The sequence below is a fragment of the Enhydra lutris genome, unplaced genomic scaffold, assembly GCF_002288905.1.
Source record: "Enhydra lutris kenyoni isolate GAN:26980312 unplaced genomic scaffold, ASM228890v2 scaffoldscaffold2, whole genome shotgun sequence".
In the NCBI taxonomy this organism is placed as follows: Eukaryota; Metazoa; Chordata; class Mammalia; order Carnivora; family Mustelidae; genus Enhydra; species Enhydra lutris.
Window position 1 is genome coordinate 58,965,745 of NW_019154086.1, and position 20,014 is coordinate 58,985,758.

The 20,014-nt window shown below is 41.1% G+C and overlaps 1 protein-coding gene across 1 annotated transcript in view; it reads left to right on the forward strand.

Moving 5' to 3' along the window:
* Positions 1-20,014, forward strand: part of LOC111146469 (myosin heavy chain 15) — a 155,582-nt gene that overhangs the window by 32,646 nt on the left and 102,922 nt on the right. The window contains 4 exon segments of the mRNA XM_022502027.1: positions 6,011-6,129; positions 10,736-10,885; positions 11,692-11,862; positions 19,480-19,656. Of these exon segments, the coding sequence (XP_022357735.1) occupies positions 6,011-6,129; positions 10,736-10,885; positions 11,692-11,862; positions 19,480-19,656 (617 nt within the window).

The window sequence follows — 20,014 nt, forward strand, 5'->3', positions numbered from 1 at the left end:
CTGTCCTTGAAATGCAGTCTCCATAAAACCCCAAAAGGACAGGCTGGGAGAGCTTCCACATTGGTGAACAAATGAAGGTTTGGGGAGGAAAATGTGCTTGGAGAGGGCATGGAAGCTTGACACTCTTTTCCCATACCTTGCCCTCTGCCTTCTATCCCATCTGGCTGTTCCCAAGTTATATCTTTTATAACAAACTGTTGCTATAGTAAGTAAAATGTTCCTCTGAGTTCTGTGAACCCTTAGCAAATTAACTGAACCCAAGGAGGGGGTCCCTGGAGCCATGAGTCTATTGCCTGTGAGTCAATAGCCCAAGAGAGAACCTGGACTTACAACTGGCATCTGAAGTGGGGGAGTAACAGCCTTGTAGAACCGAACCCTTAACCCATGCTCCTTCCTCTACTTCTCATGTCAGGATCCTCTTGGTCATGTTTCTCAGTCTTTCTCCATTTCTTATTACCAATTTAGACCATCAGGACCTTGCATGTTGGCATCTTACAATGGGTTCACTTTCTCTCTTCCTGGTCTGGTCTGTCTTGCATATGTGCACAAAATTAATCATTGTGAAGCCTGACTCTATGCCATTTCTTTGATAAAAGTCTCTTTAATGTTTCCCCTTTATTCAATGAAGCCCTTATAGTGATTGGCATCAGAAGCCTTCTGTGACCAGAAATCACTTGCTCTTCTCAGTTTACTGTTCACTCCCTGACTTTGTGGTCTAGTCTTTGACGATACAGGTTCTCTCCTACTGCAATGCTTGTAAGTCATGCTGTTCTGTCTCAGAAATTCTTGTTCTTCTTATATTTGCCTATTAAAACTCTTCTCATCTTTCAAGGCTCAGATCAAATACCATTTCTTTTTTGAAAGCTTCCCTGATCAGGCAGTGTAGAAGGGATCTCTCCTTATTTTAAACTTTCATAATAATTGATTTCTTTGTCTCTGATTAGCAATTGTTTTACTGACTTGTTATTTTGTTTATTTCGTCTCATAGATTATAAACTCCTTGATTTCCAACTTTCTGTCTCGTTTATCTCTTTTGCTATAGCACCTAGCACTGAGACCTTACACAGCAAGTGATCAGTAAACTTTCTTCAATAAATTAGGGAATTATGAACAGCTCAGAAACAATATTATAAGCCTACATAAAAGGCTAACAGTTGAAATCCATTTTTAACCGTTTTCCACATTAGCCAGGTTGTGGATTGACAAAACTGGACTTGGTTCCTTTCTTTATATCTGATTATTTACATCTGGGATTGAACTAGGATGAAATTGTAAAGTTGGAGAAAATTTTCTTTTGTTATTCTCTACCCCCTTACTTGTTTTCAGATAAAGTCAGACTTCATTCTATCTTCTTGACTTCAAAATGTACTTACTAGGGGTGCGTGGATGGCTCAGTCAGCTAAGCCTCCGACTCTTGGTTTTAGTTCAAGTCATGATCTCAGAGTCCTGGGATCCAGCCCTGTGTCAGGCTCTCTGCTCAGTGCAGAGTCTGCTTGAAATTCTTCCCTCCTCCCTCTCTCTCCTCGTCCTTTCCTCCCCCTGCTCACATGTGTTCTCTCTCTCTCTCTCTCTCTCTCTCAAATAAACAAACAAACAAACAAGATCTTTTAAAAAATGTATTTACTAGACCTGACTACCATTCTCTAGAGAGTAGCTCTCAAACTGTGCTTAACATTAGAATCACCCAAGGAGCTTCGGAATTGATGGAGCCCAGGCCTCACCCAGACCAGTCTGGGTAGGTACAGGTATCATTGTCTGTTTTGGCATCTTGCCAAGTAACCCCAATGTGTGGCCAAGTTTGAGGACCATTATAATATGGACTCTGTTCTTAAATCTTCATGGATGTCAGAATCACCTGGGAAGCATGATAGAAACAGGCCCAGACCTTAACCATCTTCAGCAAACCGAGTCCTTTGTGCCTTTATGAGCTCTCCAGGCTATTTTGATCCATGCCAATGTTTGAGAACACCTGCTCTGGCTAAACTATCAGACAGCCTAATTAAAATCCATGGGTTTATTCACAAGGTCCTGGGGCATGATGGTAAGAATCTCATAAAGCCTCCTTTGAGAACACATCAGGTCATAGGATGAAAATGTGTTTACCGACCTTGCCGTGTTCATAATAAACATTTCCTAAATGTCAGATGGATAGTTATTCATAGACGTAAACTATTTCCACCTTGGTTGTGAAACTTAGTGCAAATGAAGTAATTTATTTTTTAGAATGAGATGACTACTGTTTTCTATCTAAACAAAACAGAACAGAAAACTGGAGAATGTGTAAAGATATACACCTGTAGGACAAATGCAAACTATACTACTTCTCCGTAGATACCTGGCTGATTCTGGAGTGGGTGGGAAATAATTCTGTCATGTTGGATGCTATTTCTGTTAGAGCCTAAGTTGGGATGTTGTACAGAGAATTTGGGTTTCCTTTGTTCATGGATAAAAATAGACTTAAAGGACTGTCCTTAACACTGGGAAAAGGAGGCATGAGTTTGAGGCTATTATTACCTGTATTGTCCATCTGAATGCTTCCAAAGCCCAGAAAACTGAACTCCTGTCTTTTTTTTTTTTCCTAAACAGATACTGTGGGATTGTTCATTTTTCACATTGTCAGTTAGTATTCATTTTCACTCGGATTCGTCAGGCACATTACATTTCTTTCTTTTAAATATTTTTATTCTAGCTTATGTGCTTTTTAAAGTCCCTTCCAGTGCAAAAAGGGCATGGTTTAGATCCACTGGATTCTCCACTTTAAATAATCATGCTTTTGTCTCCGAACATGGCACTCTTAGCACGGATATCTCAGCATAGGATGAACACGTTTTCTCTACTTTTGATTTTTCCATTTATTTCCCCAAATAGGCTTTGCATTTTGAAAGGTTTCATAGCAACTGAGTACCTGGGCCATTATCACTGACATAGAGTAGGTGTGTAGCTTATAGAAATGTATGTATAATATGTATTGATTTTAGTTAAGAAGCAAATAAACATTTCAAGCTTTTTAAGCCTTTGTGAAAATTTCAAAGGCCCACAAAAGGAAATGGATATAGATAATACAAATGACATATTAGCTCTCTAATTGTTTTTTGTTTTTAATTCATTCCCTGTGGTTATTGCTCAGGAAATCTTGTGTTTCTTAGTGAGGTAAGGAAAGACTGCATTTCCCTCTATGGTAAGACATTATTTTACAAAATGACTACATCAGATGTACTAGCATATATCAGAATTCATCTAAAAATCTAGGATGCGCCAGTAGTTTCAGACGAGTGAAATATTCCTTTTATTTGATAACTAAAGAAATCTAAAATTGGAAATGTGCTTATAATTTTTTGCCCATGGCTTTCTCTTGTGTTATCATCATTTTTAAAAACACGAGATGTGATACACGCTTATTTACTCTGTTTGATAACACTCATTCTTCCCCCACTTCCTTAGAAAATGGAAGCACTGTTATAGAGTAATGTCATTGTGTGGGTTGTGAGTATTCTTGTTGGGCAGCAGAGGGCACTATGGAGCAATCAGACTTCACAGGAAAAGGTTTTTGATAAATTTAAGGGTCCTGGCTTATGTTGATTACTGGTGTTTGTCTTCAATTCTCAAATTTCATGGCCCAAGTCCCTGTTTCACTGAAAGAATCTACAAGTATATATGTAGAAGGGAAAAATAGGCAAATAATAAAGATAAGATTTTCCATGTCTGCCAGAGAAATATTTCTTTCTTTCTTTCTTTCTTTTTTAGATTTTATTTATTTATTTAACAGACAGAGATCACAAGCAGGCAGAGAGGCAGACAGAGAGAGAGGGGGAAGCAGGCTCCCCACTGAGTGAAGAGCCAGATGCGGGGCTTGATCCCAGGACCCTGGGATCACGACCTGAGCTGAAGGCAGAGGCTTTAACCCACTGAGCCACCCAGGCACCCCAGAAATATTTCTTTTCAGAGGAGGGCCAGTATCAAGAAGTAGATTATTTTTAAAACTGAGGTATATTCACATGCCATAAAATTCACCCTTTTAAAGTATACAGCTCAGTGGAGTTTTAACATAATCACAAAATTGTATAACCATTACCATTATCTAATTCCAGAACCTTCCATTACTTCAAAAAGATTCCTATTCTATACTTGCAACCAGTACTATGTTGTATCTTAACTAAATGGAATTTAAACAAAAACTTGAGAAAAAATAACACAAAAAGAATCCTGTACCCACTGGTAGGTACTACCCATCCCATTCTCTTCCTAGCAACCACAGGGGCTACTTTCTGTTCTTTGGATTTGCCTATTTTGGGGGGTTCCTATAATTGGAATCACACATTGTATGTGGCTTTTGTTTCTGGCTTCTTTCACTTAGCGTAACATTTTCAGTTTTGATCCATGTTGTAGCACGCATCAATACTTCCTTCCTTTTCAATGGCTGAAAAAGTTTCCGTTGTATCTCTATGCTGCATTTTGTTTATCCGTTCATCAGTTGATAGATGTTTGGGTTTTTCTACTTTTGACTGTTACAAATAATGTTGATAGAAATATTTGTGTGCAATTTTTTGTGTAAACATATGTTTTCATTTCTATTAGGTCTATGCCTGGCAGTAGAATTTCTGATTCCTTAAGTACCTCTAACTTTTCAGTAGCTGCCAAACAGTTTTCCATAGTGGCTATACCATGCTACATTCCAACCAACAATGTGTGACAGTTTCAATTTCTCCACACCTTCACCAACACTTGTTATTGTCTGTCTTTTTGATTACAGCAAGTCTAGTGGGTGTGAAGTGGTATTTCATTGTGGTTTGATTTGCATTTCCAAGAACTAAAGTCTTTTAAACATTTCGAATTCAGACATTTTATTTCAAAACTACAGTCTACCTTGCTATATCCATCTAAACACACCCTCCTCTCATTCTCTGGGGGGTCTTTTTGTCTATAATGGAACAAATTTTTAAAAATATTTTTATTAACATATAATATATTATTTGTTTCAGGGGTACAGGTCTGTGATTCATCATTCTTACACAATTCACAGCACTCAGCATAGCATGTACCCTCCCCAATGTCCATCACCCAACCACCCTCTCCATACCCTCCCATCCCCCAGCATCCCTCAGCTTGTTTCCTGAGATTGAGAGTCTCTTATGGTTTGTCTCCCTCTCTCTGGTATCACCTTGTTTCACTTTACCCTCCTTTCCCCTATTATCCTCTGTCTTGTTTCTCAAATTCCTCATATCAGTGAGATCATATGATAATTGTCTTTCTCTGATTCACTTACTTCGCTTAGCATAATAACCTCTAGTTCCATCCATGTCATTGCAAATGACAAGATTTGGGGGGTTTTGATGGCTTTATAATATTCCAATGTGTGTGTATATATATATACATATATATATATATGTATATATATATCTCACATTTTCTTTATCTATTCATCTATTGATGGGCTTCTATGATCTTTCCATAGTTTGGCTATTGTGGACATTGCTGCATAAACATTGGGGTGCACGTGTCCCTTCAGATCACTACATTTGTATCTTTAGGGTAAATACCCAGTAGTGCGATTGCTGGGTCGTAGGGTAGCTCTATTTTCAACTTTTTGAGGAACCTCCATGCTGTTTTCCAGAGTGGCTGCACCAGCTTGCATTCCGGCCAACAGTGTAGGAGGGCTCCCCTTTCTTATAAAGGAATGAATTTTATTTTATTTTATTTTTAAGATTTGATTTATTTATTTGACAGAGAGAGAGACAGAGAGAGAGAGGGAACACAAACAGGGGGAGTAGGAGAGGGGAAGGAGGCTTCTAGTGGAGCAGGGAGCCCTATGTGGGCATCGATCTCAGAACTCTGGGATCATGACCTGAGGCAAACACAGACACTTAAGCACTAAGCCACCCAGGTGCCCAATGAAATGAATTTTAAAGATGTTTCCCTTTCCCTTTTCCTCCCTTCCCTTCTCCTTCTTCCCTTCCCCCCTCTTCCCTTCTCTCTCTTTCCCTCCTTGCCTTCCTTCCTTTCTTCTGACCAGGTGCTGACAGAGCTGCTTTCCTTTTGGGCATTAATTCCTCTGAGCTGGTAAAGGGCTTGATCCATCCTAGAATCAAAGTTGGGAAAGAATATGTTACTAGAGGTCAAAATGTAGAAAAGGTAAGGTGATATTTCCAGAGCATTATGACTCTATGATCTTGTAATAATTGTATACATATTGTACTTATTTTATAAAAAAACAACTAAGAGCTCCTGAGAGGAGTATTTGGAATGTTTTCACTGGTGATGCCTACCACAGTAAGTGCTCTTGGGTTAAGAATCTTTCCGGATTCTTAAGATACCGTTTGATACTTTTCCCATAGGTAACAAGTCTCTTTGCAGGTGGAGGCAAGCCCTTTACTTGTGACCAACGTCTTTGTTGTCCGGCTAAGAAGCTTTCAAAGCTGTTAGTTCCTGACATGAGGAAAATTAGCAAATTGGCATCCCCCCCCTCCTATTTGGAATATTGACTTTTTAGAGTAACAGGCACTGTAGTTGAGATAGGATTTTAAAATATCGGCTGAAGTTAGTATTTGAAGGAGGGGTGTTAAGAGCAGAAATGAGAGATGGAGGGTCAGATAGTTTTTGTGCAGCAGCCAGGAGAATCGTTTTAATGATAAAATAACAAATGTTCTGAGGACTGCTGATCCCGGGGCTCTGTCAGAATGCAGCAAATGTTCCCAGGGATGCTAGGTAATGAGACCATCTAAGTGTGCTAGTGCATTTCAAAATAATAATTTACGTCTCTAAAGTATGGTGGCCGTGCTGCAGAAACACATACACACTGAAATCTCAGCTGACAGTAAACTATACATTTCTCTCTTAAATCAAGTCCAATACAGAATGGACAGTCTTCTTCCAGATTGTAGTTCAGCCCCCTGGAACATGTGGCCTCCAAAGTTGCTTCTCACAGTGAATGGATCATTTGTAGAGAAAGTACACCTACCTTTACTGCTTGGGGCTAGAAGTGATGTCATTTTCACTAACATTCTATCAGTGAAAGTTAGTCAGGTGACACCCTTAGCTACAGGGGGGCTGAGAAATGTCGTCTTTCTGGAGAGGGAATGGTATGATCACATGGAGTATGTCTAAAGCATTCACAGGCATCGTCTCCTTCTGTTCCTACAACAACACTCAGAGGTAAAGAGAGCAGGCATACTGCTCCGATTTCCCAGTTGGGAATCTGAGGGTTAGGGAACATAAAGAACACTGCAAAGGGCACGCAGCTAATATTCAGATGACATTTAGATGGTCTTACTCTACATATATTCTAAACCTGAATGTGACAGACAAACGTACAAATTTGTGATAGAAGGCAGTTATTTGATGACAATAAACTCTATTTCTTTTTGGTATATTAAAGCATCTGGCATGACTATGTTATTTAAAACATTTCATCAATCTCCTAGTTTAACTTACTCTATCCATCAATAATTCTACCTTTGTCATAATACTAGATGGAACCCATGAGTTTCCATTTTTATTCTTCCTTCTCACCAGACCTCCTTGAGGCTGTGGACTGTGATTAGTTCATTTTGGTACCCTTGGTCTCTAGCACAGTGCCCTGCAAGTAGTTGGTGCTCCATAGCCATTAAGATAAACTAAATATGGAGCAGAATTTGAACCATGATCAGCAGAACACATAGTTGAGCTATTGCTTGTAGTGAGGTTAGGGATGTTTGGCAGTTTCTTGCTTTTTAACGTATTTGCCACAATGTGCATGCATGACATGCTATGATTATAGAACGGGGACTTGCTCTGTGTAAAACTAATGAACCCAAAGGAGGACTGAAATCAAACCTTCGCCTCTTTAATATTGTGTTCTCAGGAACTGAGTTACCACCAGCCTTTACTATAATAGAACCAGTGAAGCAAGCTAATGTATTATTATCCAACATTAAGAGAAAAAAAAAATCCTCATCTTCCATCCTTTCTGTCTTTCTCTTTCTCCTGCTCTTGGAGAGAGAGTAAGAAAGCACACTGTAAGGCTTTTCTTTTCTTAGGAATTTTACTGACTTTATAGAGACAATTGCCACTGCTAAGAATAGAGATGTATATGCTCTGTTGATGACAATTGCAAAAGATGGCAAAAATTCTCGCAGTGTTAACACTTACAGAATTTGGTTCCAGCTCAGTGTTGACTAACTCCAGGACCATGGTCAATACCTTCACCTCTTGGTGAACCCAGTGAAGAGGTGGAATTCCTCTGTGTCTCAGCAGAGGGGCGACCGGCATCTAAATGGGACGGTCCTTCAGGTGTGAGTGTGTCCTGCCCATTGTTGGGGTTTTGGATTCTTGCTCCCAGGTGCTCACTGCCCGTAGCACTCAGTCACGATGACACCCCGCCTGTTTTCAAATGCGCCCCTTCTTCGGGGGCAGGTCCCAACCCCAGCTGAGAGCCACTACACATCACTCTCAAGAACTAAGGTCCTTCAGGTCCAGTGTTTCATGATTCCATGAGAGTTCTAACTCTGCCCTTTAGAAAGAAGTTGTTTTAGTTTTAAAAGATTTAATAATGACAAAAAATTGTAATAGTAACCACTGAGCATATGTTAAATGCTTTGTATAGATCTCTCATTCAATTGGACAACAAGCCTACAAAACTGATTTGGGGAGGGGGGCGGAGAGAGAATGCTAGGAGGGGGAGGGGCCGAAGGAGAGGGAGAAGGAGAATCTCAGGCAGCCTCCATGCCCAGCATGGAGCCTGAGGCAAGGCTTGATTTCATGACCTTGAGGTCATGACCTGAGCCAAAATCAAGAGTCGGGTGCTTAACTGACTGTGCCACCCAGGCACCCTGTACAAAACTGATCTTATTTATATTTCCATTTTATAGTCAAAGATGGAGGACCTTACGAAGAGGAATTGCTCAAGGCAGTGTAGTAAATACTGCTGTGAAGTTGGGGAAGTAATAAAAGCGGAAAGGGGGATGGGAGAGCGGGAACTAACATGTATTGGGTACCAAGCACCAAATGTTGTGTTATATTTACATCCTCTGTCTCATTGACTCTCTTCCTACAACCTTGGCAGATGCATATTTTAGTGTTGTTATTTTACTGATGAGAAAGGCAGGGATCCAAGTGGTTACAAATATGGCTATTTGACTCCATTTCTTTCTGGTGGTTGTTTTTGTTCTATTGTGTGCTATTGCTCCCTGATGATCAGTCTTCTGTGAGGTTATTTGAAAAAGAGCTAAGGAATGAGTCCGTGTAGTCCCTGAAAAGTGGAAGTGTAGGTCTAGCTGCCTAAGTCCCCCTTCACTGGAGAAGCAATGATGAAAATGATTCACTAGTAAGCTGTATGTTGGTTTACTGGCTTCAGTCAGTAGACGCCGTACCATCTCCTTCCTCCCTGACTACATCTTCAGGTTCTTCCCGTTTCTTCACTCCTCTCCGCCCTGACCAGATTCTCTCCCACCCCCACTTCCGAATATTTAGGGAATTAAAAGGGGGTAAGCAAGTTTGTCATGTTCTTTTTAAAGTTTCAAAGTGACTGCTGTAGACAGAGAGTGATTTCCTCAGGGCTCCAGAGGATGAAAATCATTCCTGGTGCTTTATTTGTGCGGGTATGCTCTTGACGCCCATAATAAAAAACTGTAACGCCATCCAGCTTATGGATTACTGTGGAAATGACTCAAGATAACTGATCAGAGAGTGGGTGACTCATCCCTAAATCACCACCAGACACCAACTGGCTCCTGCTGCGTGCTCTCTCCTGGGCAGCTGAAGGATGGATGGGATGGGCCTATTTTAAATTGTTAAGTGGTTGGAGCCCATTCTGCTTCCAGGCTTGGAGAACGTCCAACTGAAATCCACTCCTACTTGGAGTCTGTCAGAAACCCGCTACTACAGCAGCACCTTTGCATTGAGGAAGCGGCATCTGCATTTATATGGCGTCAACCCAGCACAGAGTCTGGAGCTCTCCCCAGTAGGTTACGTTAAAGCCTTTGCCACATACCTCCAGGGATGGGAAATGCAGCCTGAGTTTTAGGGTAGGAGAATCTGAGTCAGATTGATGCACTAAATTGCCATTCTCCCGACAGGGAGTTGAGAGTAGCCCTGGGGACTGATAGAATAAAGAATGTGGAAGCTGAGGCCAGAAAGAACCTTCAAGAACATCATTCAGGTGAAGAGACCACAATCTAGAGAGGTTAGGCCACTTGCCAAAGGTTGGACAATTTATGAGTGGCAACGGCAGCAGCGGACAAGGGCTAGGTATTCCAGATCCCTACCCTGCTCTCCCAGTATTTTGCAGACTTCATGGTGCACAGGAATCCCCCGGGGGATCCTGTGAGGGTACCGGTTCAGATTCATAGGTCTGGGACTGGATGCCAAGATCCCGAGGGTCAGCATCTTTAATGTGCTCCCGGGCGGTGCTGATGCTGGCGGTCTTCGGATCACACTTCAAGAATGCTACCTCCAGAAATTTGGTCCTTTGATAAAAGGAACATGATTTCTGTCACAGGAGTGTCTGGTAAGGGGCACCAGGCTGGCTGGCCTCTAGGTTTCTTCTCCTCCCCTCCTCCCTTTCTTTCTTTCCTTGCTTCTTTCTCCCTTTCTTCTCGTTGTATTAAATTTCCTCTCCTGTATCATCTCAGCAGCACGCTAGAGCCACAGAAAGTCAATAAATAGATCCCAGTTTTACTAGAAGGTGGCTGCTGATAGAAAAGGCCCAGGATTAAAATGTACACAGCTGGCAGATGTGGAGAGCTTTCAATGTGATTTCCAGGTGACCTATGCCGTTGGCGCCCTGTCCAAGTCAATATATGAAAGGATGTTTAAGTGGCTGGTGGCACGAATCAACAGGGCACTGGATGCCAAGCTGTCAAGACAATTCTTCATTGGCATTCTTGACATCACTGGTTTTGAAATCCTTGATGTAAGTATATCAGGTTAGAAGGAACTCAATGTGTATTTATCAGGAGACCAGAGAATGTGAATCGAACATCATAAGATGTAGTCAAAGTGTGATGGGATTCATTCTGTGAAAATTTAAGCCACTCTGGTTGGAAAAGTGCTATTATTAATATTAAAAATAACAATAATTATAATTAATAGAATTAAAAATTAATTCAGGCTTAAATAAACATAAATAGAAATAAAAAATGACTTTGAATTTTGATATAATTACATGTTATCTTATTATCATAAATTTTAGTTTGCAGGTATATTTGAAGGAGGTAGAAATTTAATTGAGGATTCATTACTTGTTGGGTCTATTTACCATCATACTGATTGTGGTTATGACATTCTCCTACATTTTTCTTTTTTTTTTTTAAAGATTTTGTTTATTTATTGGACAGACAGAGATCACAAGTAGGCAGAGAGGCAGGCAGAGAGAGAGGAGGAAGCAGGTTCCCTGCTAAGCAGAGAGCCCGATGCGGGGCTCCATCCCAGGACCCTGGGATCATGACCTGAGCCGAAGGCAGAGGTTTTAACCCCCTGAGCCACCCAGGTGCCCCTCTCCTACATTTTTCTAAATGGACTTCAGTTTTATTTATTTTTTTAATTGAGATATATTTGATAATTAAAAAATGTATATGTTTTGGGTATACAACTTGGTTTGGCACCTGTTTGCATTGTGAAATAATCATAGTTAAGTTAATTAACATACCCATCACCTCAAATAGTTACCATTCGCTCAATTTTACCTTTATCTCTTCCTACCTAATCACATCTTTGAAGTATAACAGCCTTGAGCAACTTTGCATTAATTTTACCAATGAAAAATTACAACAGTTCTTTAATCAGCACATGTTTGTTCTGGAGCAAGAGGAATATGCGAAAGAAGGCATTGACTGGGTGTCCATCGACTTTGGTCTGGATTTACAAGCCTGCATAGATCTCGTTGAGAAGGTAACGCATGTTTTTTCTCCTCGTTCATTCTCGTTTAAGGAGAATCGTCCCTGCTTGCCATATTGATCCATGCTAGGACTCGGGCTCTGTCAGGGGATAGGAAGCGGGGCAGGACAGCTCTGCGCGTTCTCTCTTAATGGGCTTTGTGTGCAGCACCCATGGCAACTGAATGAAACCCTCGTGTCAGTTACCCTCCCCCATCCCCTCCCGCCAAGACTGTTGCTGTGCCTTTGCTGCTTATGCATGGCCTCCACTGTTAATGCGTGAGGAGACTTGTCGAGATTAAAAATGGTCATGCTCTTGACTGGAAAAACACAGAGCTGAAAATATGAGCACTGTAGGGCCTGGCTGATTAACATAAGGTGAATGACTAGGCCCAGAGCAGCTTAACGAAATTTGGCAAATTAGCATGCAAACAAACAACTGTCATAAATCCTCAAGGCCACTACCTCGCAGGATGTAGTTTGTTCATTTAATTGGACAAGTACCAGTTAGTTTAAGTAATTTATGACAATACTTCATGGCTTATTAGTAAATTAGCTGCAGTGTATGGTTTCTGAATTCAGTGATGTTCCCGTACTCTGAAATCTTCCCGTGTGCTCTGGGAAGGATTAACGGAGTTTGCCGGGGGATTGAGGATAGTGTTTTCTGTTGCTTTGTCTGTGGGAGCCTGCGTGGTGGCACGTCTTGCTATCACCATGGATTGCAGTGAATTCTGGAGCCAGGTCTGGGAAAGCCAACGCCTAGTGCTTTCAGTGTTCTGAACGCTCTCTTTGGCTAAGCAGTTGCATCTGATTCTCAACAGCCTTGCCAGGAAGGAGCTAGGGTGCCTCCCCTCTCACTCTCTTTGCTGGCCTTTTCAGGTTTTATTGATCAGTGTCCTATCAACTTTATATATTAGGGTTTAGAAGAAACGACACCTTCCTAGAAAATAGCCATTATTCATAACAGAAATGGACGTCACTTTGATTTTATTTATTCTATAACCAGAGAACTTCATAGAGGAAGGACAGGCTGATCAAAAAAAATAATAATGCTAATGAACCAACCTCTGAGCTGATTAAAAAGAATAATAGTAATGGCCCAACCATGGTCTGGTGAATGTTTGCTGGCATTGTTCAAGCTGAGAAATGAAACTAAAGAACTGGGGGACAGATTTGGTTTTTAGCAATTGTCACCTGTGGTATCTGCTTATTGTGATTATGGTGAGATACCATTTTGGGGCAAGAAGGTGGAACATAGACATTGTTCAGACTCAGGTCTATGAACATTACTGATTTTTAGCTGATCTGGAGCCCATTGTCTCCTTTGTCTCCAATCTCAGTGATTCCAAATAACACACTAGCAACATGGATGTAATTTCCTGTCACATTTTCTACTGATACAGTAAAATGAGGAAACAAACAAACAAAAAACCCCTGACCAGATGATAGGATGAAAAGATAAGTCTTTGGCTTCCCATGAATGATTTCAGAGGTGTTCAGATCAGGCAAATGAGCAATACTAAAACCTTGCTCGACATGATTCTATATTTTGAAAAGACCCATTGAGCTAGTTCAGGCTACGTGAAGAAAATTTGTTGTAAATATTAATGACCAAACTTACTCTTTGAAATAGAATGAATCATGAGTAGTTTTCCAAATTCAAAAGAACTGAAATACATCAATATGTACAAACTGCCTTATAGTACGTATCTGTGTGTGTATATAAGAAGAGGGATTTTCATACATAAAAATTTCAAATTTTTATGCTTACAAAAATATTTGTCAAACTAAAAAAATTTATTTTTTAAAAGATTTTATTTATTTATTTGTTAGAGAGAGAGAGAGCATGAGCACAGGCAGACAGAGTGGTAGGCAGAGGCAGAGGGAGAAGCAGGCTCCCCGCTGAGCAAGGAGCCCAATGTGGGACTTGATCCCAGGACGCTGGGATCATGACCTGAGCCGAAGGCAGCCGCTTAACCAACTGAGCCACCCAGGCGTCCCAAAAAAATGTATTTTAACACCACCTTTAACTGCTATTTTGGTCGTCAAGCATACAGTGACCTCCTTCTTTTATATATGCGGTGAACAAATCTATTATAGGATTAGCTCACACTTATTTCATTGCTTGAAATATTCTCATTTGTTTAGAACTCGGGCATTGATAATTAAGACATTAAAGTAGTAACATATGACTACATATTTATGGTTTTGCATAGGTATTGTATTAGAAAAATACATTCAAAATTATACATTTAAAATCTTGTTGCTCCTGTCATGGTAGTCACCATGAGAAGCTGCCTCCATTTCCCAATAATTCAGCCCCTTTGCAAAAGTTCCTCTTATGATGGGGATTTGGATAAGGTTTTAGAATATTACCAGCTGTGAGAGAAAAGTAGCTGCAGTACTCATCATCTTACCTGTTTTTAACTCCAAACTGTATTACCTAGCTTGGTTGCATTTTTTACCTTATTTCCCTGACTTGTCCCAATAAATTTTTATTGTTCCTTTACAGTGATACTGTTTCTAAAATAATTTAAATCCTGGTAGCATCTTGGCAATATGTGTTGTTGTCTCCCAGGTGGGATTCTTTGGGTATGCTAAGTCTGGTTTTCTTATTATAGAATGAATCCCATTAATATCATGTTCTCTCTTGCACACCCATGAGTATTTCCTTGAAATGTGTCGCTCCAAACTTTTGGTTACAACTCTTTCCGCCTGACTACTGCCCACAGCAAAGCAGCCCAGATCCCAAAGCTTGAACCTGGATGTCTTAGTGCTTACCTGTCAATCAGTTATGGAACAGAACTTTGCTGGGGACCTACATTCAGTCCCCTTGGAACTTACTATGCTAAGGCCTGTGAGAAATGCAAACTGGAGGCATCCTCCTATCGCAGAGGAGGGCAGAGTATCATCAGAAAACATCCTCCTAAGACCAAAACTTTTAATTTTTGTAACAAAACAAGTAAATTGATTTAGCAGCTCCCTGTTTTGCTCACTTCCTTGCTACCTTGTTAGCGAGGGAGGGATTCCTGCGTTGGGTGTAGTACTGGCTGAACATAGGACGCATGACCCTGGACGGATGAGGTTAGCACAGCTTACTGGCCACATACACTCACAGCCTGGAGGAGGAGGACACTGGGTGCCATGCATGGCCATGTGCTGGTTGCCCTCCTGAGCACAGTGACTAAGAGGGGCTCTGGGAGGCAGGTTTTATAGTAAGGATAGGATGAGGTGACTGTTGATTCTCAAGGGAGGATGTGATGGGCTTGTTTGAATAATTCTGAGAGCTGATAGGGGTCTGCAACCCATCACTCAAGGATGAAGGCACTGGGCCCAATCCCACAATGAGGACGGTTGTTTGGCGAGGGGACCTCAATCACGGAACACAATGGGGGAGGGGGAGCTTTTGATTAGGTCACCTGAGGCCCTTTCAGTTTTCCCCAGATGCCCAGGCACATATGATGTTGGGCCTTAATTTTAGGTCTAATGCCACACTACTGTGTTATAAGACTTAGAATTAAATGCTATAGAAAACTTAAGCAATTGTTATAAGTAGCACTTGCCCTTAGGAAGTATGCAGTCAAGTAGGAGATTTGTAAGTCTAATCAGTGTAAAAATATGTCTCGTATAAATGCAGGAAAGGCACAAAGGCCCACAGAACTCAGAAGAGCTGAAGTCGCCTCTGCCTTGGGAATCTTGGAAGGCCCGGTAGGAAAGAGTATAAAATTTCACCTGGTTCTTAAGACGTGATTATTATTTTAGCAGGTGAAGAGGGGAAGACAGTGAGCAGGTGGGGGGACCGGGAAGAGCAAAGGTCTAAGGGTGAATAAGTGCAAAGGTCACATTCCAAAACGTTAGGTAGCCTCGTAGCACATAGGATACACAGAAGGAAGTAGCTGGAAGGAAAGAAAAGAGGGTCCGATTGATTGTGAAGAGATGCTAAGTAGTTTACACCTTACTTTTTGGCAGCGGGGAGCCAAAGAGGGCTTCTGTGCTGGGCAGTGGAGTAGTTAGAGCTGCTGGGGTTTATTCTGTGGGTTTGTGTCTAGGGTCTGGAACAGGAGGAAAGGCTAATGACGTAAGGCAGTCACACAGCTGCATAGTCGGCCAGGTGAGAAGTGAAGAGGTCCTGACTCAGGACGACAGAAATGGAAATAGGAAGAAAGTGACAGACATAAAAGGAGAGAAGGCAGGATCGATAACATTTGAAGAGGGAGACATCTGAGCCCTTGGGTTCCGAGTCAGGGCAACGGACTCAAACCATTTACTGTGCCATAGAGGACATTTGATGCTACAGGGTAGAACATAATTACTTTTTTTCCTGACCTATTTGGAAATTAATTTGCTGGAGGGCATCATATTTATTAGAAGCTCCACACCTCCTGAGGAATGGAAAAATGGAGAAGACCCTGAAAAAACAGTGTTTTTCCCCCTCCTTTGTGGTTAGGTTTTTCCATTTTGAACTATGACATTCATTTGCTTATCATAAAGCTTCCAGTCATCCCAAAATGGAAGTTGGCTTCATTAGATTCCCAGCGTGATGGCAGTCCCCATGTGTGGAAGGTGACTGTTTGAGATGGGGGCTGTCCCTCCTTGTGAGACATTGCCACAACGTCTGTTGTTAACAGACACCATCCCAGGAGGTGTTTTAATTTTTAAATGATTTAGTGCAGTTTTCACTGAGGTTTGGTAGGAAAATCCATGGTGCAAGATGAATCCATGCGTCCCAAAGCTTACACCAGTGAATCAACTAATCTGTCAGATTCTCCTCCAGTTCCTTATTACTTTGCCAAGAACCCACAAGGTCAGTGTTGCCAGGAGCAAGACAGGTGTTGGTTTCACTTAGAATATTTTGTTCTTGGGGCACCTGGCTGTCTCAGTGGGTTAAAGCTTCTGCCTTCCACTCAGGTCATGATCTCAGGGTCCTGGGATCGAGCCCCGAATCAGGCTCTCTGCTCAGCGGGGAGCCTGCTTCCTCCTCTCTCTCCCTCTGCCTGCCTCTCTGCCTACTTGTGACTTTTCTCTGTCAAATAAATAAGTAAAATCTTAAAAAAAAAAAAAAAAAGAATATTTTGTTCTCATTAAGAATACTTCACATATTCACCCACAGCATCATTCCCCACCTAGATGCTTGGGAGGAAGGAAGATGTTCCAGAACTCTTCAATGCGAGAATTAATAGTGAAATGTTGTTAATTATTTTTTCCCTAAAACGTGAGTTTTAAGTCTATGAAAACATACAAAAGAGGTAGAAAACCATAGTCGATCTATTACAATGGTAGACTCAGGTGGATCAAAAATATGATCTTTAGGTGTGCCTGGGTGGCTCAGTTGGTTAAGCATCTCTGCCTTCCACTGAGGTCATGATCCTGGAGTCCTCAGATGGAGCCCTGAATCAAGTTGGGCTCCCTGCTCAGCAAGGAGTCAGTTTCTCCCTCTTTCTCTCTGCCCCTCCCCCCACTGGTGCGGTCTCTCTCTCTCTTTTTCTCTCTCTCTCAAAATCTTTAAAAAATTACGATCTTTAAATATTTGATGATCCACTGCTTTGACAAATTAGAACCATTTGTATGGCTCCGGTGGAGTAATTTCGAAAAAATTCTAAACTACAAGCAAATTTTCTTTCAGTATATCACCCATCCAGAGCCTTGACCTGGAGTTGGTATGTTCTCTCTCCATGATACCATTTAAGCATTGGCTAGCCAGCTTTTTAGAAGGAAATTATGAAGAGAATACAAGAAACTTTTAGGTGGATTGGACCAGACATTTAATGTCCCTCCCAAGCCTGGGAGTCTATGATTCTTTTTTTTTTTTTTTTAAAGATTTTATTTATTTATTTATTTGTCAGAGAGAGAGAGAGAGAGTGGGAGAACACAAGCAGGCAGAGCTGCAGGCAGAGGCAGAGGCAGAGAGAGAAGCAGGCTACCCACTGAGCAAGGAGCCCGATGCGGGACTCGATTCCAGGACCCTGGGGTCATGACCTGAGCTGAAGGCAGCGGCTTAACCAACTGAGCCACCCAGGCGTCCCAGGAGTCTATGATTATTAGGTAAAAAGTGTTGGTAGAAAATCATGAAATCTGTGCTGTTGGGCTAAGGGGTCATGTTGTGTCTCAGAATTCTCATGACATTTTCTCTATACTTTTGTTTTGTCTACTTTGTTGTACACATATGTGTATCTTTTGCCTTCTTAGATATTCTGGAGCCACAACCCTTGAATAAACCAAAGTGTGTGGCTCAGTGATGTATTCATAGAAGGCACCACAGAAAAATTTGTGGAGTAGGTTAATGCATATACAAATATAAAAATTGATGTGCAAATATAAGAATCCTTCATTCCCCCCACCCCCCATGCCTGTTTTTATTTATGCGTATGTACCTTACACTAGCTAATGGTAGCATCTACTACCCATTTGCTCAAGCCAAAAACCTGGTCATATTTCCTTTTCTGTTACACCCCTTATTTTATCTACCAAAAGGCTGTGACCTCACTTCACTTTCAAGCTATATCACATTTTGATGACTTGTGACCATCTCTAACCCTACTACTAATCTAGACCAGGGGTCAGCAAACTATGGCCCTGTGAGCCAAATATAGCCTGCAGCCTGTTTTTGTAAATAAAGTTTTAATAAAACATTGTCACACCCCTTGTTTTTACATGTCACCACCTGCTGCTTTGGGGCCTGAACTGGCTGAGTGGATGGCAGAGCTGTGATGGGAACCATATGGCCCACAAAGTCTATTTCCTATATGCCCTTTAAAGAAAATTTTGCTGACGGGACCCATCAGGTTTTCTACCACATTTTCTTTTGTTGTTTTGTTTTTGCAACACTTTAGAAATGTAAAAATCATTATTAGCTCACTGGATATAGGCCACAGGGAGGAGTTGGCCCACAGGCTCTATTTTGCCAACCCTTTTCGACAAATGATCCTTCTGAAGCAAACATCAAATCACAACTCTTCCTGTTAAAATCTACAAAGACCTCCCATTACACTTAAAATTCAAATATCTTAGCATGGCCTGGACAGCCTTTGGGATTCAATACTGCTTACCTCTCCAACTCTATCTCCACATGCTCCATCTGACGACCTTAGCTCTGTCTGCTTTTGCCTCTGGCAGGACGTCAGACTTGTCAAGTGTGCTCCTGCCTCAGAGCCTTTGCACTCATCATTTGTCTGTCAAGAGTACTTGCATACAGACCTCAGGATTTGCTCTTCTGGTTCAGGTCAGAGGGTTTTACTTGACTCTCCCACTAAAATTGCTCCCAGCTGGTCCCCCATTCATTCTCTATTTCTTTACTTTGTATGATTTCTTCAGGACAATTAGGTGAATCTAAATTATTTATTTTTTGCTTACTTGACAATTGTCTTTCTACTCCATTAGAATGTAATCACTCTGAGGACAGGCCCTTAATGTATGCAGCTCATGCCTACATTGCCAGCTCCTACTGGTGCCCAGCACCTAATAGGTATTTAATAAATAGTTGTTGAATGGATGATTGACTAGTTATACGTAGTGAATATTCTTTCCCCTTATCAGCTGATTCAGTTCCAGGAATAGGAGTTTGTACTCACCCTGTATTAAAAATACTGCATCCTAGTGTTTTCTTTCATCTGCTGTCCACATGTATCTCCAACAGCCAATGGGAATCTTTTCCATCCTTGAAGAGGAATGTGTATTTCCTCAGGCTACAGATGTAACTTTCAAGACCAAACTTTTTGTCAACCATTTTGGGAAGTCGGCTTAGTTCCAGAATCCCAGACCTGATAATAAGGGATATGAAGCTCACTTTGAGCTTGTCCATTATGCAGAAACGGTAAGTTACTTCTAGACCCTCAGCCCTGAATTTTCCTGACGCTGTTTCAAATGCATTTGGTCAAAGTCCCTAGATGATATATAAGTAAAGTTTAGCTTAAATGAAGAGATGAACAACACAAAAAAATTTCAGTTCCAGAAAAAAAAGTTGGCATAGCCCTTTAACACTTAGGGAATGAAACACTCATACCATAATAGTATTCCATGTGTACAAAGGTTAGAAATCTTAAAATAGACCCTGTCATCCCAACTCAAAGTAAGTCAGCTTCAGAAAGTCATGGAGATCATCAAAGCCGTGGGTTTTTCCATATTTGTCCCTCCTTTTAAGTTAACATTGTGTGAATGAATGATTTCAACTG